General features: G+C 40.0%; 1 protein-coding gene across 1 annotated transcript in view; it reads right to left on the bottom strand.

The window, feature by feature from the left end:
* Positions 1–640: 640 nt before the first annotated feature.
* Positions 641–26,811, bottom strand: part of LOC113065217 (zinc finger CCCH domain-containing protein 13-like) — a 45,553-nt gene continuing 19,382 nt past the window's right edge. Inside the window, exons 6-7 of the mRNA XM_026236483.1 lie at positions 4,353–4,427; positions 641–4,256 (exon numbers count right to left, since the gene is read on the bottom strand). Coding sequence (XP_026092268.1) covers positions 714–4,256; positions 4,353–4,427 — 3,618 coding nt within the window. The 3' untranslated portion in view covers positions 641–713. The remainder of the gene's footprint in view (positions 4,257–4,352; positions 4,428–26,811) is intronic.

A 26,811-nucleotide genomic window follows, 5' to 3' on the forward strand; every position in this document is an offset into this window, starting at 1 on the left:
AAACATCCCTTTCAAATGAGCTGTGCTGATCTATATTACAACAATGCTCACCAAAATGTGCTGCTCACATTAAATAACATTATTACTGTTAAGATCAGTAGCCAGCTGAATAAAAATAAACAAATATGACCAGTCTTAAAGAAAAAAAAAAGTATAACTTTTAATAATAATATATTATTTATATGTTATACTTTCATTAAAAAAATAGCATCCATGCTGCTTTATCTTTGTGAATGTAAATGTGGCTGAATGTGTATGGATTTTTATTACTTCAGCAAATGGTCTTTTTTGACTAAAGATAAAAATTACAGTGTGTTTTCTTGATACTTTGATATAAGATAGCGTGATGATTAAGGGAAATTGGATTGCTCATGATACGAGCCCAGTGAATGTTGATTTTTTTTCACACATTATGTTGTATGTTTGTTGATGTTTCATGTCATCTGTTCTGTTAGATTGTTCTTTCCTATTTTTTTTTTAGTATTCCCACTTTTATCTAGAGTTATACATGATTTTATTTTCTTGTCAGAGTAGTTTTGTAATATTGTAATACCCATTACAAAACTATTAACTATTCAGCTGTGTTTTGAAACCACAGTCACTCAAACAGACAGGTCAGTAAAGAATATTTATTGGACTGAACATTATGGAGGCACACTCTTATGTTGTTCAGATTTTAATGTTTATTAATCCTCAGCAGATTTTAGTGTTGGTTACTGAGACGGAGAAGGAGGAGAAGAGGGTTCATGGTCTGAAGGGCTTTGGCAGAGACATGGTGGAAGGAAAGGACAGATTGGATAAATTGAAGGGGGTATTTTTACAAAGCCACTGTATGGGAACTCAGGGTGGCCCTCAGGCCTTTTGTTTCTGCCCTTGTCTTCATGGCTTGCTTGTTCTGGACGTCCCCCTTGGTCAGGCCTTTTGACTCTGCCCTTATCCTCATGGCTTGCGTGTTTTGGACGACTCCCTCGGTCAGGCCTTTTGTCCCTGCCCTTGTCCTCATGGCTTGTATGTTCTGGACGGCCCCCTCGGTCAGGCTTTTTGTCCCTGCCCTTGTCCTCATAGCTTGCATGTTTTGGTCGGCCCCCTTGGTGATTCCTTTTGTCACCCCACCCCCTTCCACTCCACCCCCTACCTTTTTCCTCATTTCTTGCACGTTCTGGACGGCCCCCTTGGTCAGGCCTTTTGTCCCTGTCCTTGTCCTCCTTGGTTGCATGTTCTGGATGGCCCCCTTTGTCAGGACCTTTGTCACCGCCCTTGTCCTCATTGCCTGTGCGTTCTGGATGGCCCCCTTGGTCAGGCCTTTTATCCCTGCCCTTCTCCTCATTGCCTGTGCGTTCTGGATGGCCCCCTTGGTCAGGCCTTTTATCCCTGCCCTTGTCCTCATTGCCTGTGCGTTCTGGATGGCCCCCTTGGTCAGGCCTTTTATCCTTGCCCTTGTCCTCATTGCTTGCATGTTCTAAATGGACTCCTTTGTCAGGCCTTTTGTCCCTGTCCTTGTCCGCAGGGCTTGCGTGTTCTGGACGGCCCCCTTGGTCAGGCCTTTTATCCCTGGCCTTGTCCTCATTGCTTGCGTGTTCTGGACGGCCCCCTTGGTCAGGCCTTCTGTCCCTTCCCTTGTCCTCATTGCTTGTGTGTTCTGGACGGCCCCCTTGGTCAGGCCTTTTGTCTCTGCCCTTGTCCTCATTGCTTGCATGTTCTGGATGGCCCCCTTTGTCAGGCCTTTTGTTCCTGCCCTTATCGTCATTGCTTGCATCTTCTGGATGACTGCCTTGATCAGGCATTTTGTCCCTGCCCTTGTCCTCATTGCTTGTGTGTCCTGGACGACCCCCTTGGTCAGGCCTTTTGTCTCTGCCCTTGTCCTCATTGCTTGCGTGTTCTGGATGGCCCCCTTGGTTAGGCTTTCTGTCCCTGCCCTTGTCGTCATTACTTGCGTGTTCTGGACGGCTGCCTTGGTCAGGCCTTCTGTCCCTGCCCTTGTCCTCATTGCTTGCATGTTCTGGACGGCCCCCTCGGTCAGGCATTTTGTCCCTGCCCTTGTCCTCATTGCTTGTGTGTCCTGGACGACCCCCTTGGTCAGGCCTTTTGTCTCTGCCCTTGTCCTCATTGCTTGCGTGTTCTGAATGGACCCCTTGGTTAGGCTTTCTGTCCCTGCCCTTGTCGTCATTGCTTGCGTGTTCTGGATGGCTGCCTTTGTCAGGCCTTCTGTCCCTGCCCTTGTCCTCATTACTTGCGTGTTCTGGACGGCCCCCTCTGTCAGGCCTTTTATCCCTGGCCTTGTCCTCATTGCTTGTGTGTTCTGGATGGCCCCCTTGGTCAGGCCTTTTTTCCCTGCCCTTGTCCTCATTGCTTGCATGTTCTGGACGGCCCCCTTGGTCAGGCCTTTTGTCTCTGCCCTTGTCCTCATTGCTTGCGTGTTCTGGACGGCCCCCTTGGCCAGGCCTTCTGTCTCTGCCCTTGTTCTCATTACTTGCGTGTTCTGGACGGCTGCCTTGGTCAGGCCTTCTGTCCCTGCCCTTGTCCTCATTGCTTGCCTGTCCTGGATGGCCCTCTTTGTCAGGCCTTTTGTTCCTGCCCTTATCCTCATTGCTTGCATCTTCTGGACGACTGCCTTGATCAGGCCTTCTGTCCCTTCCCTTGTCCTCATTGCTTGCATGTTTTGGACGGCCCCCTTGATCTGGCCTTTTGTCTCTGCCCTTGTCCTCATTGCCTGTTTGTTCTGGACGACCCCCTTGGTCAGGCATTTTATCTCTGCCCTGGTCTTCATTGCTTGGGCGATCTGGATGGCCCCCTTGTTCAGGCCTTTTATCCCTGCCCTTGTCCTCAATGCTTGTGTGATCTGGATGGCCTCCTTGATCAGGCCTTTTGTCCCTACCCTTGTCTTCATGGCTTGCCTTGTCTGGACGGCCCTCTCGGTCAGGCCTTTTGTCCCTGCCCTTTTCCTCATGGCTTGTATGTCCTGGACGGCCCCCTCGGTCAGGCCTTTTGTCTCTGCCCTTCTCCTCATTGCTTGTGCGATCTGGACGGCCCCCTTGATCAGGCTTTTTGTCTCTGCCCTTCTCCTCATTGCTTGTGTGAACTGGACGGCCCCCTTGATCTGGCCTTTTGTCCCTTCCCTTGTCCTCATTGCTTGGGTGATCTGGACGGCCCCCTTGATCAGGCCTTTTGTCTCTGCCCTTGTCCTCTTGGCTTGTGTGTCCTGGACGGCCCCCTTGGTCAGGCTTTTTGTCTGTGCCCTTGTCCTCTTGGCTTGTGTGTCCTGGACGGCCCCCTTTGTCAGGCCTTTTGTCCCTGTCCTTGCCTTCATGGCTTCCATGTCCTGGACGGCCCCATCGGTCAGGCCTTTTGTCCCTGTCCTTGTCCTCATGACTTGCGTGTCCTGGACGGTTCCATCTGTCAGGCCTTTTGTCCCTGTCCTTGTCCTCATGGCTCGCGTGTCCTGGACGGCCCCCTCGGTCAGGCCTTTTGTCCCTTTCCTTGTCCTCATGGCTTTCATGTCCTGGATGGCCCCCTCGTTCAGGCCTTTTATCCCTGTCCTCCTGGCTTGCATGTCCTGGATGCCCCCCTCGGTCAGGCCTTTTGTCCCTGCCCTTGTCCTCATGGCTTGCGTGTCCTGGATGGCCCCAACGGTCAGGCCTAGTATCCATGCCCTTGTCCTCATGGCTTGCATTTTCTGGACGGCCCCATCGATCAGGCCTTTTGTGCCTATCCTTGTCCTCATGGCTTGCATGTCCTGGACGGCCCCATCGACCAGGCCTTTTGTCCCTATCCTTGTCCTCATGGCTTGTGTGTCCTGGACGGCCCCATCGACCAGGCCTTTTGTCCCTGTCCTTGTCCTCATGACTTGCGTGTCCTGGATGGCCCCATCGGTCAGGCCTTTGGTCCCTGTCCTTGTCCTCATGGCTTGCATGTCCTGGACGGCCCCCTCGGTCAGGCCTTTTGTCCCTGTCCTTGTCCTCATGGCTTTCGTGTCCTGGACGGCCTCCTCGATGAGGACTTTTGTCCCTGTCCTTGTCCTCATGGCTTGCATGTCCTGGATGGCCCCAACGGTCAGGCCTTTTGTCCCTGTCCTTGTCCTCATGGCTTGCGTGTCCTGGACGACCCCCTCGGTGAGGCCTTTTGTCCCTACCCTTGTCCTCATGGCTTGCATGTTCCGGGTGAGGCAGGTTATCTCCTGGAAAATGGGGGGTTGCGAAGCCATGGAATTTACAGTCTTTTCTTGACTGAGCAGGGTGTTTCATTGGATGAGTTGTGTTCTGGAAATATATAGAACAAAGGCAATTCAGCTAGTCAGGACAAATTAACCTGGTCTAACTGGTCTGAATAAGAAAATATGTTATAGAGAGATATACCTGAGCTTTGTAAATGTCACATTCCACTTCTGGTTCTTCATTACCAACCTTGTATGTCTTACAGAACCCATACCGCTAGAGAAATAAGATGGGAAGCAGTTTATCAGTCACAGTACATTAAGACAATCATTTTATAATATGGGTTTTTTGAATTGTTACATTTAAAACCTCTTAAGCACAAATGCTATTTTGGGGATTTCCGTTTTTCATTTTCCTACCTAATTTTGAATGCCTGCCTATACTAATGCTACAGTGTAAGCTCAGAAAGTTTGGTATAATTTCAAAGGAAACCCTTTGAAATTACATAAAACACTGTTGAAATTGATAAAAATGACAATATATGCTGTCTGTGTTATAATAAATAGGGAAAAAAACAAGGCGCTTTTTTATTTTATTTGTGTAAACTGAAGTTTGAAATGGTATAACTCAGGCATTGAAGGGGCTGGCAACTTCAGACCAATGTCTTGTGATTCTTCCAACTGTCAGCTATTAGAGGAAAACAGAAATTTCTTCCTATCCTAATCTATGCAAAAGTTATTCTATTCCAACTGAAGAAAGGAATAATACCATTTTTGTATAAAATTTTTGTCTAAATAAGTATGAAGTCATCTTTTGCAAACTTGCAGTATGGAATAATGTGATCTCTGTATATTATTTGACAGAAAACACTCAGAAGTTACATAAAAAGCTGCTGTTTGTGACAAATAGTATTATTTATGTTGTTTCACATATGATGAACCATCTCAATACAATGTGCTTTTTTTGTGTGTGGGTTTTCTGAACAGTCTTTGAAAGAGAATAAGTCATATTACACAATAGCAACATGCATAAAATTATAAAAAATATCTGGTCTATCACAATCTAAAATAGAATCCACAATCTCCAGCTTCATATCGTTTCATTTATGTCTATTCTGCATCGTGTAGAGATTGAGAGACCTCGCCTGTCTCTTTCATATTTCATATTTTGATTTTTTATCAGCGTGTATGTTGGTTTCGTTTCTGAACAGCGTAAACAAGCTCCCCGAAGCTTTTGCGCGAACTTCGGAGCGTCAACAAACTAATTTATGTTTATTCCCCCAGTACTGTACGGATTACTGTACATTCACTGAGATGCGGTCGAACACTGCACAGTTATGAAAATAAACATATTAGCTTATTGCTAGCGAAGCTTCCAAGCCTCAGAATAAAGAATTAAATGTATGAAAGCGAGTAGCACGCGTATAGGCTTACCAGATGCACGTCGTGACCTCTCCACGGCGAAGTTGGCCACCCATAACTTGTTTTATGAATATTATGCATTATAAATCCGGAGATTCGGCCATTTGTAGTTTTTCCTCGCGTGGCCTTTGTTTAGAAGCAGCAAAAAACTCAGTTTCCCAGAGACCATTGCGTCTCCACGAGCGGAAAAGAGTGGGCAGTCGCTGTCCAGTTCCAGCACCCCCGCGGTGCTGAATTCACACCTTCGATTGGAGGGAACGACTTGTGAATGACAGCAATTAGGACAAATAGCGCTTCACAAAAGAGATCAGACGTCTATAGCAGAAGAAAGGCATTTAGACCCGTCTATATGACTTGAAGATCTTTTCAATAATACAGCCCTTGGAGCGCTTTTGCGCACTTGTACAAAACGCTTTATATCTCAGCAATGGAAGCACGCAGAAACGTAAAAATGGTCTTGTTTGAAAGAAGAGATTCTAATCTAAAAGATTATATCGAGTATATAGGTATGCGTGGCTGTTTGCGGCTGACTGAAGCGGTGCAAAATGTATAAATAATAAGGTGAGAAATTTTACATCGCGATTCTGTTGAAGATCATTCGATCTGTGATTGTCACACAATAAAATGATCTACATCATCAGATTCCTGAGAATGAGAGCTTTCTTGTGATATATGACTTGACTGTTTTGTGAAAAATATTTTAAATACACATTCTTACGAAAATGTATTCGCAATCGTTAGATGGAAATTTATGGGGGGGGGAAATATATTTCTTAGCTTAATTTGACTACTTTATGTATCATAAAACCCCAATTAATGGTATTCTTTGTAAAGAAAACACTCTAAGCTTTCAAATGAACCCATTTTTGGGCAAATGCCATATAAGGAAGGATATGCAAATGAGACACAAACATCTGGCATGCTATTTTCGGACCCGGTACCGGGTCTGTAGAGTTTAATTAAATATATAAATGATGCATTAACTAATTGAATAATCACTAATTTATATACAATATGTTTTTACATATTATGTTTTCGACATTAACACTTGTCTGCTTGTCCAGGATGAGTGGATTTTGTGAAGGGGCAAGTGAAAGATAATTTTTCTTGCCTGACCGGACAAGTAAACTGATCAAAATTTTCATAACAAACAATAACTAGGGTGGCATTAAAACTTGGGTAGAACGATTCTGATTTTATTTCAGTATAAACTGTGACTAATAACGGATAATGTATTAACAGTAGCTGGTCTGATTCGAGGAGAAATCAAAATTATAAGCGCAACAGAAACAAAGAAACAAACATGAACAAACATACAAATATATATATACTTAAATATATATAAATATTCTTCTATGTAATATATGCAACATCACACGACCAGACCCGACTTTCAGCTTGATTGAAATGTGATGTTGATTTATACTACTTTAGTTAAATAAACAAGTAATATTAACTGACTTACATTTTAGACATATTATGTATCGTTATTCCCTTACGAAAAATAACCATGGTTTTATTATAGTAAAACTGTAGTAACCCATGGTTTTTTGGCGTATTGACTGCCATTTGTAAAACCACAGATTTACTACAAATACCATGGTTAAACTATGGTTAATATAGCAAAACCATGGTTAATTTGTGGTTACCATGGTTTAACTACAGTAACCATGGTTTTTTGGTTTTATTTGTAGTAAAACCATGGTTAATTTTCGTAAGGGATTGCTCCATTTTGCTAACAAAATGGTTCTAAGCAAAGCCACAGCAGTACAGTCGCGCATCTCCGCGAGAAACACACAATAGTCTTCCGTTACTAAATTATTATTTTTTGAACGAGTCAATGATTCAGTGAGTTATATACATATAAGATATCTCCTTTTATCTTTATCAAAAACTGTCATATTATTTTTCTGAATACATTTAAAAAATAAGCTGAATAATATATTAACAAACCACTTAAAGATAGGGGAAAAACAAGTTTGCTACATATTTCCTAATATTTGAATGATCAATATATTAAAGGTTTAGTTCACCTGAGATGCGCGCACTTTATTTCATGTCTTCTGAACAGCTGACAACAAACACCCGCTTAACCCTATTGAAAGGACAATTTTTTATATAACTTTGATTGGATTATTCTGAAAGTGGAAATTCACATACAGCTAGGATGCTTCGAGGGTGGGTAGAAGATAAACAAATTTTAATTCTCGGATGAACTAACCTTTTAAATGACATTACTGTATATTATAAATTATACATAAAAATATATTGTGTTAATAAAATACAGGTAAAAAATTATTGACACTTTTCATATATTGAAAAATATGTGAAAATTTGTGTATATATATATATATATATATGTGTGACGAGCACTCCCAGAGGAATCAGCGTCGCCCTGGCAACGAACAGAAAACACCTGCACGTCTTCGTCACCGGCTGATCGGCTGCTCCCCATCAGCCTGCACACTCTGAAGGAGCACACACTGCACTCAAACGACAGTCTCGTACCGAATGCAACGCTGGTCTACTCCCTGTCTCATCTCTTCACAGAAAGCAGCGAGTGACCGACAGCCCACCCACTTTGGAGCTCATCAGGACACCCACTTTTACCTTAACTGGCACCGAAGAGCATGGAGAGCACACGGGAAGCACCGGCCACCAGAAAGCGGAGCAGCACATTTCACCAGGCACCCCACAATATTCAATAAATCCACTCTCCGGGGCTTTTTATGATTTCACGCACCTCTTGTCGAGTGATTCTTCAACCCGTGACTATATATATATATATATATATATATATATATATATATATATATATATATATATATATATATATATATATGTGTGTGTGTGTGTGTGTGTGTGTATATATTTATATTCATTAAAATACTTTATAATGTATAGATAAGATATGGTACTGCATGTGTAAGAAATATATTAAACATATATTTACTTTTGCAGTATTTACAAATTACAAAATAAAGCTAGTTTTTAACATTAGAATATCATACTAAACACCTACACCATGTCTGAAATAGATGTGACAAATCGACCACTGAAAATCATTAGAAATTTGTGTCAGCACATCATAAATAGAATGCAGCAACATTTTCTTTGTCTGGGATTTGCCACGTTGCGCTATCAATCAATCACCTTTATTTATATAGCGCTTTAAACAAAATACATTGCGTCAAAGCACTGAACAACATTCATTTGGAAAACAGTGTCTCAATAATGCAAAAAGTCAGCTACATCTAGTGTAGACAGCATCACTGATTATAATGAGTTCTATAGCACTGTATTGCTATATATATATATATATATATATATATATATATATATATATATATATATATATCACATTTATATGGGAGCATCTATGTGCAGGGTAATCAAATGTGTAATTCTGGGTTTAATAGCACTCGGTTGAGAGCAGTTTCTGTATATTTTTTATGGTAGCCCATAAAGAGCTCTAAAATAAACAAATACAAAAAAAAATGAAACTTAAATCTATAAAACCTAGATTCATGCTTTCATTTTGATTTAATTTTTTTGGCAGCCAACCATGCCATGCCATAACCAAGTCAGTCCTTTAAAGTCTCAAGTCATATCCAAAAGTTAAATTTAATGAGATAATTAAATGTCTAATTAAATGATTATTGTGTATTAGTGATGAACAGTTGATGTTAATAAGCAGCATCACTTTAGAAAAGAAAAACACAAGAGCTACAACTGACTTCAGCCATAGCCTTGGATGAAATTAACTGAAAAAGAAGACATTAAATCTCTCAGGATATGATTAAACAACTCAATGGAAGCAGAAGCAGCAGCAGCAGCTTCAGTCGTTACTAATCAAAGACTAACTCGAAGCACTGCCCACTGTAAAACATCATAGCCCAATTAAAGGGGCTTTTAGACTGGCAGTTTAGTGCGAAAAAGTTGAAGTTGAAGTGAAGTGAAGTGAAGTGACATTCAGCCAAGTATGGTGAACCATGCTCAGAATTCGTGCTCTGCATTTAACCCATCCGAAGTGCACACACACAGAGCAGTGAACACACACTGTGAACACACACCCAGAGCAGTGGGCAGCCATTTATGCTGCGGCGCCCGGGGAGCAGTTGGGGGTTCGATGCCTTGCTGAAGGGCACCTAAGTCATGGTATTGAAGGTGGAGAGAGAACTGTATATGCAGTTTTGTTTTGTATACTGAACTAGCTTACACATTCTTAAGTTAACCTGCTGCCTTAAATATGTTAGTAAACTCAACTTAAAGATATTCTTTGTTTTATTTTAACCAATAAAACATCAACATCTGATCCTCTGTAATTCTCAGTACCAGTATGTGTCCATCAATAATGCACAATAACTTGTGAAACACAGCTCTTCAAGTTGAAAAAAATATATCTTTAAGTTGAGTTTACTCTCATTTTTATTTTTCGACCAGAAGCAAGACAAGCTGTGGTAGAGATTGTGGCAGACTTGGAAGCTGAAGGAATTGTCAGACGAACTTCTACAACCAACAGCCCTGTCTGGCCATTCAAGAAATCAGACAGACAACTCATGGTGATTAACTATTGCAAGAATCTTAACGGTTTAGATGTGCTGTCAGCTTTGTGGTCTATACCTATTGATGAAAAATCTCAAGAGAAATTGGCCTTCACTGTGGGAGCAACCCAGTATGTTTAGAAAAGACTTCCACAAGGTTTTAATATTTCTCCTTTTGTATTTCACAGAGCCCTGGAGCAATTTATAACTGAGTGAAAAGCTTAAATTGAGAGTTCAGGAAGTATTTGCTTCCTGTATTTTGATGACTTGTTAAATATTACTTTGCAAGCTTTAAGAAAATGTGGATTGAAAGTTAACCCTGACAAAGTACAGCTGGCCAAAACTAAAGTTATTTATTTGGGCCAAGAAATATCTCTTGATGGAAGAAGATTGACCACAGATCATGTACTTTTCAACTATTGTCATCAGTATATACCTGATTTTTCCAGCCTCACTAGTCCTCTCATTGATCTGTATAAAGGTGCTTGGAGCTTGGAGTGGAACTGATAGAATGGACACCACAACCTGAGGAAGTGTTTACCTCTATGAAAGAGAAACTGATTTCAGCCCCAGCCTTGGGACTTTCTTATTATCGTTTGCCATTTGCCATCATTTGCCACAGGGTGGGAGATGAGACCTACTCCAGCAGTGTTGTGTCAACAACCAGGTGATCAATACCAACCATTTGGATACTTTTCCACAAAGATTCCTGTTACCATGATAGGTCAACCTCAATGAATACAAGCTCTTGATGGTGCCCCGTGGGCAGTGAATGCTGTGGAAATTCTGAAAGGTGCGCAAACCATCGCTTTGCACACCCCACACAGTAAAGTAAGGCTGTTGATCAACACAAACATCAAAACAATCACTGATGTGAGGAGAAAAAATGGGAAGCAGCTTTCCTGAACAAGGACTTGAGAGTGTAAATCATCAGAGACACTTCCCTTAACCCTCTGGGGTTCTTCATTTATGAGTCAAATTTATGTCAAATATGACCCGGAGGGCGGGATTCAGGTATACTTGTATTCAGTAAAATCAATCAAATGTATTTTTGTTCAATTATATTTTTTCTTTCTTTTTTGGTGTTTTGAGAGAATTTTATGATAATAATGAATTTTTATGCAATAATTATGATACATTTTTTCCCATATATAATATAAATTATATATATATATATATATGTCTTTTTTTATTTTTATTTTTTTATTAATGCTGTATTTTATTTTAAAGTACAGCCAAGGCCGATAGAAAACAATTTTTGAAATTAGATTGGTGCCATCTGGTGGACAAATTAAGCATTTTTATCATGCAACAGCACATTTTTACCACTATAGAGAATACAGCTCTCTGTAGAAAGGCTTGTGAATTCTAGTGATTTTTGCACATCTTTGCAAAACATCTTTTATTTATTTCAGATTGTGGATTTTAATATATAATCACAGATTCTCAAAGACTATTTTTGTCAAGTTATTTTTTTGTTTGGTTGGTTTAAATGGTAATTTCAAGTGCCAGTTTTAATTTATAATACAGTCAAACCTGAACATTGCACTAGAAAGAGAACAAATGGAAAGCATTTTGTTACCCATTGTTCTAATCCTAACTTAATAAAAAAAAAAAATACATTATTTCAATCATAACATATTTTTATTAACCTTTTATTTGAGAGAGACATAGTATGTGACTTTTAAGTTTTGGACCCAATGTCTCCCATTTATTTTATTCATTGATTTTATTTCACATATACTCATATTTCTCTGTTACAGGCTCACCAGTCTAGTATTTCCTTGTGTGTGTGTCAACAGATGCTGTGATTGGCTTCTTGATTTTATAAACAGGTGCTGCAATAGGCCTGGAGGTTACTAGGGAAGAATTCCATCCTTTGACCTTACTCTGTTTGTGTGTGCGTGCGCGCGCTTGTGTGTGTCTGTGTGTGCATGTTCAAGAGAGAGACATGGTATGTGACTTTTGCATTTTGGATCCAATGTCTCCCCTTTATTTGATTCATTGATTTTATTTCCCATATTCTCACATTTTCTGTTACAGTTTCACCAGTCTCATATTTCCCTATGTGTGTGTGTGTGTGTGTGTGTGAGTGTGTCTATTTTGCAATCTTGATGGCTTACAGCCTCATGCTTTCATTGCTGTGCACTTTATTTCTTACATTGATGAATAATTGCTTTTATTTCACAAAATTAGCTTTTGCAATGAAACACTTTCATTTGTGCATGTGTTTTTGTGTGTATAAGTGTGTGCGTGTGTGAATTTTTTTTGTCTGTTTTGCACTCTTGATGTTTTAGAGATTCACCCCTTCACTGTTGTGTGCTTTTTTCTGCATCGTGGCTGATTTGTAGATTGTACACAAAAAAAAACTCAGTGTTTTCATATTTTTGCCAATTTCCCATTCATTTCCTATGGCGGGTAATTTTTGACCCGAAGACCCCGAGTGTGACTATGTTTTTTACGGCCACTTAGACTTTTCGAATCCTGTCTTCAAATTTTTTGGGTGTTCATATACCAAGTACAAATAAAGTCACTAAGTTTCAGACCATTCCGATTAAGCTACGACTTTTAACATTTAAAAAAAAAATTATTTCGGGTCATAAATGATGCTTTACTGTCGATTCTTCAGTACAGTACATACATACAGAGAATTGAAATTGCGTTACTCTCAGACCCATGGTGCATACATATTTAAAATATAGCTGCCAGCAGCGATGGAATTCACCAACAAGAGCCACAATTGCTTCTTTTTCAAGTGCAATGTATGGACAGTTAATACTTACAAAATACTTACTTGTTTGCTAGTAACACTGAATAAAACTTATAATTAATTACTTATAATTAAGTAAATTTAGAAAACAGCTACACTACAAAAACCAATATTGAAAAACATGAAATTCACAGTAATATAACTGCCAGGTTAAATATTTAATCTAATAAAACATTATAAGTGCATATGAATTTATCAATGAAAAAAAAGAAGCTACATTGCAAACATGAATTTTGAAAAAGACTAAAAAAGGAAGAAAAAAATAAATTTAGGAGAATCAATGAATTGTGAACAATTTATTACCATTGTGTAAGTGAAATGTAATCATTTAATCCATAAAAAAGTAACTGTAGTCTGATTATGAGTATTTTAAAAAGTAGTTTACTCTAATTACAAATACTTGAGTTTTGGAATCTGATTACATAATCCAGATTACATGTAATCCATTACTACTCAGCTCTAGAGGTGGGTAGAGTACCCAAAAACTGTGCAAACGTAAAATTACTTATAGAAATATTTCCTCAAGTAAAAGTAAAAGTACTAGTCTGAATAGTTACTTGAGTGAGAGCAAAAGAGTATCGGATAAAACATCCACTCAAGTAGTTAGTTACTAGTTACTTTGTGTCATATTAACCTATTTTTATAGCCTATTTTTATTTAGATATATAGATAAAATGTATGTAATGTATGTGTGTCTGTATATATGTATATATTTCATCAGTCTTTACTCCAATTTATGTAATTTATTACAAAACCCTGTCTTGTTTACTTAAATAACAGATTTAGGTGTCATGCCATAACATATTTTAATACGACTTTATATTAAATGTGAATTTAACATAGAAAGTTAATGTGATATAAAAATTGCTACTAATCTTTCATTGTTCAGAAAGAGAGCAAATAACATTTACATTATTAAAGATCATTTTCACTGACAGCCTAGAGTTCAATATTGAACTCTCAGAAATTCCAATTAAAATCACTGAAACTGTTAACACTGCTGATGTTCTTAAACGTTACAAATCTGAGTGAAGTGATGGGCAAAAGATGCGGCTCTGGGAGCCGATGCTTTGTAGTGAATCAGAAGATCCGGCTCGCATCGAGTGAGAGCCAGCTCCCAGTTTTTTTTTTCTTTTGGCTGCTTACTTCAAGGTAGAACTTTGTTTTGATTGTTCAGCAATCGCATCGCGGCCAATCAGATGTGAGTATATGGGATCAGAACATTATGTAAAAACAGAGAGGGGTATGAAGTGAAGCGGCACCCCACTGCAAGTTAACGAGTCGTAACAACGTTAATGGAGGGGAGACTGTGTATTGTGGCAACATCGGTTCCTTCAGAGAGAATCTTCTCAAAAACAGGGCAGATAATCACAGGAAAAAGAAATATGATCAGGCCATCAAAGGTGAGGCATCAGATTTTTTTGAATGCCAATTTTCACTGAGGACATTAATACCATTCGTGTCACGGCGCGGTAGAGACGGCACCGTGGAAGAAACAGGGTCTGGGTCCAAATGCAGGAAAATAACACTTTATTACACACGAGAACAAAAAGGCCAACACGGCAAAAACAAAACAGAAACAAATTACGTGACAAGCCAAAACACAAGAATCAAGAACCACAGCATATACAAATGACGATTAATGCAACCAGACAGAGTGGTGTGTGAGACGAAACTATATACTCGTGAGCAAATTGGGAACAGCTGTGTGAGTGAGTATGTGCACAGGTGTACAGAGTGAACCAGGTGTGTAAATGAATTTGTGAGTTGGTGAAGGTGATGAGTCCAGGAGAATGGAAGTGGTGCCCTCTGTTCGTGAGAGGGAGGACCACCGAGTCCGGACTCATGACAATTTGCTTGAGTTTGGTTCTAGTTCTGTGGATTTATTTGCAGTTTTGTTGTTTATTTGTGCAATAAAATGTTTGATTAAAATATTAAACAAAATAATGGTTTTGTAACAAAATAAATGCAAACAATTAGGCAATTATAAGGATTCTGCACACTGCACATGAAAAGGGTTTCAACACACAAACCATTAATTTTTGCAAAGTTATGGTAAAACAAAGCCCTACAAAAAATCCTAAATTAAGAACCATTCAAGAGTCGAAAGAGCCAACTCTTCTTTGGGAGCTGAGCCAAAAGAGTCGGAGTAACGAAGTAAAAGTACAGATTTTTCCCAAAAAAATTACTCAAGTAAATGTAACGAAGTAAATGTAACTCGTTACTACCCACCTCTGTATATAAATACACACACATTTATTTGTTACATTTATATTATTTACATCAAGCTTTTGAATGGTATACTGTATATTGTTATTGAAACTTCATAATTTTTCACTTGATTATACATTTAGTCAGGAAATATAGTTTGGAAAAATTCTAACTAGTAAAATGTTTACACATTATGTGAAACCTACAAATACAAGTATATAAAGAAGTAAAAAGAGACTTACTCATGTTTATGATCTCTGCTGAATAATATTAATAATATATTTATCCATTTAGCAGAAGCGACTTACAGTACATTCAGGCTATACATTTTTACCTATCATGTGTTCCCGGGGTATCGAACCCCAAACCTTGTGCTTGATAGTGCAATGCTCTACCAATTGAGCTACAGGAATGCTTAAATTAGTTAAACTTAAACTTAAATTAAATTAAATGAATAAAGCACTTCATTCTTTTTTTTGAGGAAATCCAAAACTCAAATCTTTAGGTAATCCTCATCACATCTTCTTGAGGTGAACTATGCTTATTCCTCTCAGCGCGTGTTACGGCGAGTCAGAGACGTTCGGATCCATATGCAGAAATTTATTATAAAAATGGTCAGACAGGCAGTAATCAGGAACGGCATCAGGTATGTCAGGGATATCCAGAATCAATAACAGTCAACAGTGGAACTGGAGCCCACCAGGGTGGAGGTTCCACAGCAGTAACCGTCTCCTTGACAGCAATACTACAGGCTGAGAGAACATTGCTGGGTGCAATAGACAGCTTGTGATGAGACTCAGCTGAGATGTGATAAGGCTCTGGATGATCTGTTGTGGTATGACGAAGCTCTGGAAGATCTACTAGATCTGATGAAGTTCTTGAAGAACAGTAGTGATTTGACTGGGCTCACAAAGATCAACTGTGACTTGACCTTGTTCACAGGGATCAACGGTGACTTGACTTTGTTCACGGAGATCAGCGATGACTTGACTTATGAAGTTTAACTGTGGTTTTACTTGACTAGACTCTGGGAAATCAATAGGGACCTGATCTATGGGGACCTGACTTGACTCTGGGAAGTCAATTGGGACCTGAGTTGACTCTGGGAAGTCAACGGGGACCTGACTTGACTCTGGAAGATCAACAGGTACCTGAACTGAGTCTGGAAGATCAACTGTGGTTGCCATCTTGTGCAGTGGCACTGGACTGGCGGCCACATATTTTGAAGTGGTGCTGGGCTGGCGGCCATCTTGTGCAGTGGCTCTGAAGTGGTGGCCATGATGTGAGTAAGTCCAGGGTCGTGTGCCTCCGTGACACCCACAGAGAATGCTGAGCCAACAATCAGCCATAAATAGTCCATAAACTGACCAAGAGATGAGGGGACCCTCACTGATTAGTCGTGACATGGTTCATGATGGTTCATTTAGTCCATCACAAAAAAAAAAAAAATCTATCAGCACAAAATCGGGCAGTTCAGAGAAATAAGTGAGGTCTAAGTACTCATGTACATAGTCCTCGAGTGATCCAGTGCCCTGCTTGATGGTTAGTAATAGGCTTGTCATATCCAAACCTTGCCAGTGTCCATACGAAAAGCTGCTGGATCCTGAGAGGCAAAGTCTTCTGTTACGGCGAGTCAGAGGCGTTCGGATCCATATGCAGAACTTTATTATAAGAATGGTCGGACAGGCAGTAATCAGGAACAGATCAGGTATGTCAGGGATATCCAGAAACAATAACAGTCATAAGCAGAGGTCGGGGGAGGCGGCAGAGAATCTAAGGCACTATACACAATCCAAACTCAGAAACGAGAAGAACAAACACAGGGAAAATGCTCAGAAATGCTAGACGGGGCTAAAAATGGATGGGAAATGGAGTTCGAAAAAGGGGATGGAAACAAAAATGCCTGAGTGGAGTGCCCTCTATAGGAGTTTATGGGCACTTCAGCTAATGATTGTGACAGCGCGGAGCAAAGAGTAAATACAAAAAAAAACCTTGAAGAACAGTCTCGCTGCTTTGTTTTCTGTATGGGCATTTACAAGCCGTGAGCTTCACGTGGGAAATTATAATCTCAATAGCTCCTTTAGTGCATGGGCGTGGTTGCATTAGAGATAATCAATAGAGATGTGAAAGACTGGACATCACATTGTTTTCATATAGATTACTTTATCACATAATATTTGTTTTTGGTAGCACTAAACTTATTTAGTTTAAAGGTAGACATGTCAAGCTTTCTATAGCTATATCTCTCATGTCTCTTCATTGAGTATTCACTGAGTAACAGTTCATTTTAATGGCAGATTTCTAAATCAAGATCACCGCAGACCAAGGTTGCAGACAGCACACATTGTTGATATATTTATTTTATAAATGCAAAAGGTTTAGTTGTTATTATGTCTTGTATACAAATAAAAGTAGACCCTTTACAGATTTGATTGATGTATTGCTCTAATTTGTACAATCAAAACTGAAAGTGTAATTTAAGTTATTTTCAGGGTTATCAGGAGAAAATGCCTCATCACACGTATACACGAGGATTGACTCCAGAGGGTTAGGCAAGCTGCCACATACAATAATGCCACAGGCCAGAGTCCCCCCCCCCCCATAATGTACACCTTCTACAGAGGCACCATTGAGGGCGTCCTGACGAGCTGCATCACTGTGTGGTATGGTGCCTGCAACGCGTCCTGCCGGAAGAAAGTACAACGCATAGTGAGAGCAGCTGAGAAGATCATTGGCGTCTCTCTCCCCTCCCTACGGGACATTTATGAAACCCGTCTCACACGCAAAGCCCTCTGCACTGCACACACCTATCACACAGTCTTGTCAAAGGACATCTTCATTCAACAGGCTGTCAGGAAGCTGAACTCGCTCCCGAAGTTGCACCCCCTTCTTTCTTCTGCCCCAGGCACCACTGAACTATGACTCTATATATAGTATACATATATAAATATTCTAGTTTGTATGTGGTCGATAAAGTGTGGCTTTGTGTGAACATGTGAACACGGAGAGACCACAATTTTGAGATCATGTTTAATGGAGCTCAAGTAATAAAGAAAGACATTTGTTATGCATCTACATCCTTGTTATGCATCTACATCCGTCTTCATGGACTCTGTTTGTAGGCGTTTTAAACTTGCTTACTCCTATTATAAACGACTTTGGAAAGCCAGTACACACACACACACACACACACACACATGTATGATGTAAAAAAAATCAGCTTTGAAAGTCAGCTTTGATTGTTCCTAATAAATGGTTTAACTGCACTTGCAAATGAATATTAAATTATTTTGTGGGATAATTAAATATATTCTAAATAAACTACAAACATAAAAATATATACATTTATTTTGTCCTCACATTCTTTCTTGTAACTCTTCCCTCTCAGTCACCTGACTGAAAGGCTCATTATGCAGACTATTATGCAGGCTTTTGTCTTCTCAGGTGTAAATCACAACATAATGTACGATATTTAACGCCCTCTCGCATAGACCCTTTCTAAACAAAAATTGTCATAGAAAATTTAAATCAATATATTGTATTCTCTGAGTGAGTAAACAAGATGATTTTCAAATAATTTAGACATTGTAAAAAAATCAGTACAAAAACACTGCGACTCACAAGACAAAAAACACGAAAACACCATTCTGTCGGGAGTGAGAGAAGCCTTTTTTTTTTTTTCATCTTGTACTACATTGATGAGAAATGACACACTGGATGGGATGAAGTGGAGGCTGATGGAACTGTTGTGAAGAAAGGAGCTCTTCCAGGGCAATTTTCTGCAGTAGCAGAAGAAGCTGAGCTTACAGCTCTTATGGAAGCTCTTGAACTATTGGAAGGAGATCAAGTCAACATCTATACAGATAGTCAAGTCAAGTCAACTTTATTTATATAGCGCGCTTTAAAAAAAATACATTGCGTCAAAGCAACTGAACAACATTCATTAGGAAAACAGTGTATCAATAATGCAAATTGATAAATGCAGTTCATCATTGAATTCAGTGATGTCATCTCTGTTCAGTTTAAATAGTGTCTGTGCATTTATTTGCAATCAAGTCAAGGATATCGCTGTAGATGAAGTGACCCCAACTAAGCAAGCCAGAGGCGACAACGGCAAGGAACCGAAAGTCCATCGGTGACAGAATGGAGAAAAAAAACCTTGGGAGAAACCAGGCTCAGTTGGGGGGCCAGTTCTCCTCTGACCAGACGAAACCAGTAGTTCAATTCCAGGCTGCAGCAAAGTCAGATTGTGCAGAAGAATCTTCATGCTTTCAGCGTGGTCCATGACTATCTTGCCCTATGGAAAACACGTGGACTCATCACTAGCTGTGGGAGTGAAATACAACATGTTTCAATAATTCGTCACTTGATTGCAGGATGCCACTTACCAAGAGAAGCAGCCGTGTTCAAGGTAAAATCACATCAATCTAACAAATCCAAAGAAAGTCAAGGAAACACGACAGCAGACAGAGAAGCAGCTTTACTTTCCCCTACTCTTGTCACCTTGGTTCAAGAAAACAGAAAAGATAATCCTCCATCTTCTCCTCCAGCTCCATCTTCTGTCATATCACACATAGACCGAAGAATAGAAAGAACAATTGGAAAAAGTGGGAGTGAAAGAAGATGATCAAGGTATCTGGAGAATTCCAACAGGACAAGTGGTAATGCATATCTGAACAAGAAACTAATTCAGCTGCAAATGCAAATTAAATTAAAGCTCAAATCAGCGAGACTTGGTGGTGGCTGCGAATGATGATGAGAGACATTGATGATTATTGTAGGAGATGTTTGATCTGTATAAAAGCAAATGTGCCAAAATCTGTAAAGGTAAGAATGAGACATTGCACCCAGACCAACAGGGCCATGGACACATCTCCAAATTGATTTCATAGGAACATGTCACCCAGTGGAGCGTACCAATACATTCTAGTAATCATAGATCGATTTTGTAGATGGGTGGAAGCATTCCCGACAATAACTAATAAACTTCTAGTAGTGGAAGAAGTTTTACCAAAGAAAACAACCAGAAAGTGTGAGAAGCTCAGCAGTAGTGGGATGAAAAACACACCACTACTGACATTCCACACATTCACGAGTTTTGTTATGGTCAAATGAATTAGGTGGGGAGGACCATACAAGATACTTTTAACAACAAATACAAGTGTGTGCCTTAAAGGAAAGGGAGTAGGAACAGATAGATGGTATCATTGGTCACAAGGTAAAACTTAATTAGTGAATGAACAAAATGATAGTGATAGCTTATGGCCTGAAATTGAGCAATGTTTATCCATTACTTTTAAAGACTGGGTAACAAGGAGTGATGTTTAATGATTTCTCTTCTTCCATTTCAGGAATCAATTAAATTGACATTGATAAGAGATGATTACAAGTTATTCAAATAATTGGAAATATAGAGTAGAATAGGATATTTCATACATTGCACCACTTATAAAACACAAACCCAAAAAGAATCACCACCTGCTTACTGATTCACAGCCCCAAGGGATAGGATTCTTTAACATAATTTATGTTAGTTTGTTATTTTGGCCAGTAACTGGAGGAGTTCAGGTAGCAGATGAGTCCAGGCACTGGTGAAGTTTTATTAAATATTTCCTTTAGATAACTGGGGTTCATTTGAAATACATATACATAGACATAATTACACAGATAGTATGCAGGAACCTATCATTGGTTGGGATCATTTTGTTTTGTTTTGTTCTATTCCCAGTTCCCAGTTATGTTTCTATTCTTCTGTCCTTTGTATGTCTTTTGTTCCTTGGTTTGCCTTTTCTCTCCTCACTACTCCATTCGGGTGTGATGATGGTGTGGAACTGACAGCCAGTAGTTCCAAAATTTATTATTTTAATATTATTTATATTCAAAAAGTTCTATATAATGTACTTGTGAAGTTTAAGTGCATGAGAAAGTTGTATATACTGCATGAGCTAAAGTCTGCATGTAAGGATCATATGGCAGACATGGGGAGAAGAGATCATTTTGGCCATACAAGTATGTGTGTAACGTTTTTGGAGGTAGCGTATTGTAAAGTTTGATTTCAGATAAACAATTTGTAACTTTTTATTTTTTTAAATTACAATGTAATTAGTTTTCCTCTTAAACACGTTATCTTTGATTGCATAAAAAGACACAAAAGTTTCTCCATAGAGCCTGTTTCCAGGGTATGAAAGTGTGTTTTTTTTTTTGGTTTTTGGATTTCGGATTTCATCACAATCTACATCACTTTCACGGGAGCGCTAAGTGTGGTTCACAAATGCTACTGAATGAACCAACCAAGGTAAGGGAGCTTATGAGCGAGGAACTGAAGATTAGAAGGGTATATATACAGTATATATATATATATATATATATATATATATATATATATATATATATATATATATATATATGCATATGTGCATATGTGCATATCAATAAATTAGAATGTCGTGGAAAAGTTACTTTATTTCAGTAATTCAACTCAAATTGTGAAACTTATGTATTAAATAAATTCAATGCACACCAACTGAAGTAGTTTAAGTCTTTGCTTCTTATAATTATGATAATTAAATCATCAGTGAAAGTGAAAATATAGACTGGTGTGGATATCCTCATTATGGAGGTGCAGATGAAGGTGCAACTATCTGAAGTCTTCCAGAATGTGAAGAACGTAAGGAGACTGTGGTTGTTAGTAAGAATCCATTGTAGCTTCGGAAAGAAAGACTAACATCTCAGGGCTGCTTCTGCAATCGAATGTGGCTCACAATGAATTAATGGCACCCAGAAGCCTCACCGGATTCTTGATGGATAGGCAAGACTTTGCATTATTGGAATCGGCTTTGGCCAGCCAAGCTCCGTGGCTTGCTAAGTGAATGAGTATTCTGTGGTTGTGATCATATGGTTAATGGTTGGAATGCGAGTGTCGAGGAGACGCTCACATAAGTTGATTTAATTCAGCCTCTTCTGCTAGTGGCCTGACAACTATATCAGGTTCTTGATAGGAGTGCGGAGGTGCTTTGCAAGTCAGTCTGCTGGTGTCATAGGGTTATGAGAGCAGGAGTTTCTCACATGGCTCCGTCACATAATGCGCATGTGTGGAGGTGCCTGCAGTTAGACGAGAGGCAACCCTGAAAATGGCTGAAAAAAAGGTGGAAGAATAGATGTTGGAGATGAAAGGATGTGTTTGAGTTGGGGGGTCGAGGATGAGAGGATATTGGAGGAGGGAGGAGGTAGAGGGAGGTGGGAAGAGATGAAGGAATGGTGGAAGAATGGATGTTGGGATGAAAGGATGTCTTAAAGTGGGAAGGGGGGTAGAGGATGAGAGAATATGGGAGGGGAAGGGGGGGGTAAGTAGAGAGTGCAGTCAGTGGTCTTAGACATGCGCATAGGACAGTGCATTCGCACTGACTGATCTAGCCTGTATAAGTTAGCGGTGCTGCGGGATCGTCCACCTGTGGCACTGCTGTTAGCTGTGGGCCCTTCCACCTAAGGAGCTGCCGTGGTGGTGTGGTTAGCTGCGGGCTCGTCTGCCTCAGGTGCTGCTGTGTTGGTGCTGTTGTTATTTGCGGGATCGCCTGCCTGAAACACTGCTGTGGTGGTGCTTTTAGCTGCAGGCTCGTCAGCCTGAGGCGCTGCCGTGATGGTGCTGTTGTTAGCTGTGAGCTCGTCCACCTGAGGCGCTGCCGGGGTGCTGTTGTTGTTACCCGCGAGCTCATCCACCTGAGGCACTGCCGTTGTGGTGTGGTTAGCTGCGGGATCGTACACCTGAGGGGCCACCATGGTAGTGGCGGTGTTAGCTGCAGTTTTAATAATGGTCTTGCCTGCCGCTAGTGGGAGCTGCTGTTTGATGCAGTGGTGGAGAATTCATGTGACGTCATGTGTGAAGGCAAGTGACTCCCTAGGAGTTGCCGGAAGTGCTGAGGGCTCAAAGTTTGTCATGACAAAAGTTTAATTGATATTAAATATAGTTGAAATAACTGTTTGTTATCTGCACTATTGAGGATAACTTGGGTTTAAGTGCATTTTGAAGGCGACCCGTGGTTCAGTTGTCCTCGGCTCTGGATTCTAAAAGACATGCCATAGGAGTGCCGAGGAAGCATCAGATAAGCGGCTTGCGAGGGGAGTGAGAATTCCATTTCTGTGTCCACCACGTGGTGGTGATGATGGTGATCTCGGTCCGCAGATCCCACTGACGGAGTGGGTGGAGACCGGCAACAGCTCAGAATCCTCCCGAGATGAGCCTGGGAGTAGACCCAGAATGTGTGCGACCAAACGCGACCACTTGGAAAGAGACTGCAAACGGGACAATGAGAGGTGATCCTCAAGTGTCGCCAGTGACACTGAATCGAACAGACCAGGTGAGTCCATTTGTCCTTCGAGAGAAAAAGACAGTATGGTATTGAGGTTGCCCGATATATATGGAGGTTTTTTTGAAGTGGTGATTGCCTGGGGCTTGCCCCTGCTGCCGAAACATCTGTTAACCAATTAACTTGATTAGTTCCTTTGTTACAGTCTTTATCTTTAAAAGGGGTTTATAAATAAAGGTGACTAGAATGGACTATAGCTAACAAAGTAAAAGAGATTCAAGTTGCATTTTTCAATACAACAGCTTTCCGAAATGCATGTGTGCCCATTTGTCCAAGAGGTGTGTTCAGGCCTGTGGTTGGTGTTGCTATTTTGATGAACTGAAAATAGACTGCGCCATAGACCATCTCAAACCTGGTCTAATGTCTAAAGTCAATGGTGCAATATTTGTATGCCTTTTTTGTTAAGAGCGCGTTAGTCGAAAATGTTCCTCTGGGTGGGTCCACAATGCGCATTCACATTGCTTATTACACAGAGAGACGCACAGCAGCACATGAACATTTTTATATATGTATCAATGAAAAGATAAAAATGCAAAATATTATTATTATTATGTAGGCTACATGAATATTTAAATGCCTACATGTCATAATGGAGAGCCATTGCATGTATCAGAATTAGTCTACCTATTTGCTCATGCACGAGCAGCAGCTCCGTTTCATCTCTGGTGATGCATTCTATCTTTGTGCTTGCAAATTCCACCATGTAAATAGCTATTCTGCCATGGCACGAGCGCAACTGCCTCTTAAAAGGAATGGAAAATGCCACTCTGATTGGTTTATTGCACATTACACCCCAAAATCACCCATAACTCAGGTTAACCTGTTAGCTAGCACCAGAACGCGGGCATCCTGTATGCCCCTAAACTCGCACGTGTCAGTGTTTACGAATAGATTAAATGAAACGGGACAAATTTAATCTCGACAAACTAGGTATCATTACAAAGATCTAAGCCTCAAGCATCGACGACAGAATTACTAGGAATTTCATGCACAAACATCTATAGGGTTTACAGAGAATGGTCTGAAAAAGAGAAAATATCCAATGAGTGGCAGTTGTGTGGAAGAAAATGCCTTGTTCCTGACAGAGGTCAGAGAAGTATGGGCAGACTTGTTAGAGATGATAGAAAAGGAAATGTAACTCAAATAACCACTCGTTACAACCAATGTATGCAGAATACCATCTCTGAATGCACAATATGTTGAACCCTGAAGCAGATGGTCTACAGCAACAGAAAACCACACTGGGTGCAGCTGGGAACAGAGGATACAATTCGCTCAAGCTCACCAAAATAGAACAATATAAGATTGGAAAAATTTTCCATGATCTGATAAGTCTCAATTTCTGTTGCGACATTCAGATGGTAGGGTCAGAATATGGGGTAAAGAACATGAAAGCATAGATCCATCCTGCCTTGTCTCACTGGTTCAGGCTGGTGGTGGTGGTTTAAAGGTGTGGAGGATACTTTTTCGGCACACTTTTGGCCCCTTAGTACCAACTGAGCATTGTTTAAATGTCACAGCATACCTGAGTATTGTTGCTGATTGTGTCCACCCCTTTATGACAACAGTGTACCCATCTTCTGATGGCTACTTCCAGCAGGATAATACACCATGTCATAAATCTCAAATCATCTCGGACAGGTTTCTTGAAGATGACAATGAGTTCACTTTACTCAAATGGCCTCCACAGTCACCAGATCTCAATCCAATAGAGCACCTTTGGGATGTGGTGGAACAGGAGATTCACATCATGGATGTGCAGCTGACAAATCTGCAACAACTGCATGATACTATAATGTCAATATGAACTAAAATCTCTGAGGAATGTTTCAAACACCTTGTTTAATCTATGTCAGGAAGAATTAAGGCAGTTCTTAAGGCACAAGGAGGTTCAACCCGATACTAGCAAGATGTAGAGGTGTAAAGTCTATGGGACAGAATGTAGAAGTCCTGCAATATTTTTATTCCACCCATGAACTCAGCAGCTGATTTCACCAGAGGAGGAACCAAGTTATTGCTTTCAAGTCACAAACGAGAATCGAGTCAAATCTCAAGTCCTCAGTTAAAGTTAATGAAATAATGTGAATAAAGTGACTAATTAAATTAAATGATGATTGTGAATTAGTGAATAACACCTACTGTTATTAAGAATGAATGAGGAACAGATGTTGATGTTTTATTGGTTAAAATTATGCCACCATCATGGAGATCAGTGTTTGCTTCAGTTGGGCTCTTGACCCTTGACTCCTATGTTGGTCGAGAGGTGGAGCGGAAGAGATTCGTGGACGTACAGCTGGGAACTCTGAATGCGGGAAAGTTTGAAAGTTTGAAAGTCTGAAAGTCTGAAAGTCTGAAAGTCGACGGTAAAATCAAATAAACTACTCACAGTGAATGTAAATTGGACAATGGCTGAGACATCTGGTGGATCTTTTACATCGTTAAGCCTAGATAATATGCTTGATGAAGGTAAAATGTTTTGGGATGAGGTTGTTAATTGCAACAAGCAGAATGTACGACAAAGATCAGAGAGTGAAGGGGATTCCATAGAATCCGTAGTTGTGGCGAAAAAGACCAAAACAAATGGTAACAGGGCCTTGAGGCCTCAGGCTGACATTTGGAAAGTTATTCTGGTGTTTGATCAAAAGGGGGGGGGCCAGATTTGCATCCAATACATATCACGAAAGCAATAGAGAAGGAAATAGGCAAGATTAATCACGCCCGTTTCATGGGAAATGGGAGGATGCTGATCTTTGCAAATTCCAAAGAACAACAATGTAATATTCTCAAAAAAAAAGACACTCAACAACCTCAAGGTAACGTCACATATTCCGGGAGCAGCATCTAAGGTCAGAGGAGTAATATCTGGAATACCAACTTCAGTTACAATAGAGGAGATCATGGAAAGTTTAAAAGATTATGATTTAGTTGAAGCTAAGCGATTGACAAAAGGTAAAGATAAAATAGAAAGCCTGTCTATTCTATTAGGCTTCAAAAAAGAACTACCCAACAGGGTTCAAATGGGATACATGTCATACTCCGTGAGAGAATATATCCCACCGCCATTAAGATGTTTTAATTGCCAACGGTATGGTCATGTGCTAGCCAGTGTCGAGGAAAAACTAGATGTGCAAAACGTGGAGGAGAACATTTATATGGTAAATGTGAACAAGATGCTGTATTAAAATGTTGTAATTGTGGTGGCAATCATAGTGCAGCTTATGGAGGTTGTGAGAAGCACAAAGAGGCAAAAGATGTACAGAAATGTAAAATTATTTATAAAGTTTCCTATGCTGAGGCGGTTAAGAAAATTGAAATGGAAAAGAAAGGTAGTAGCCTAATTGTCGCACCCTA

Source organism: Carassius auratus, chromosome 47 (genome assembly GCF_003368295.1).
Source record: "Carassius auratus strain Wakin chromosome 47, ASM336829v1, whole genome shotgun sequence".
Taxonomy (NCBI): Eukaryota; Metazoa; Chordata; class Actinopteri; order Cypriniformes; family Cyprinidae; genus Carassius; species Carassius auratus.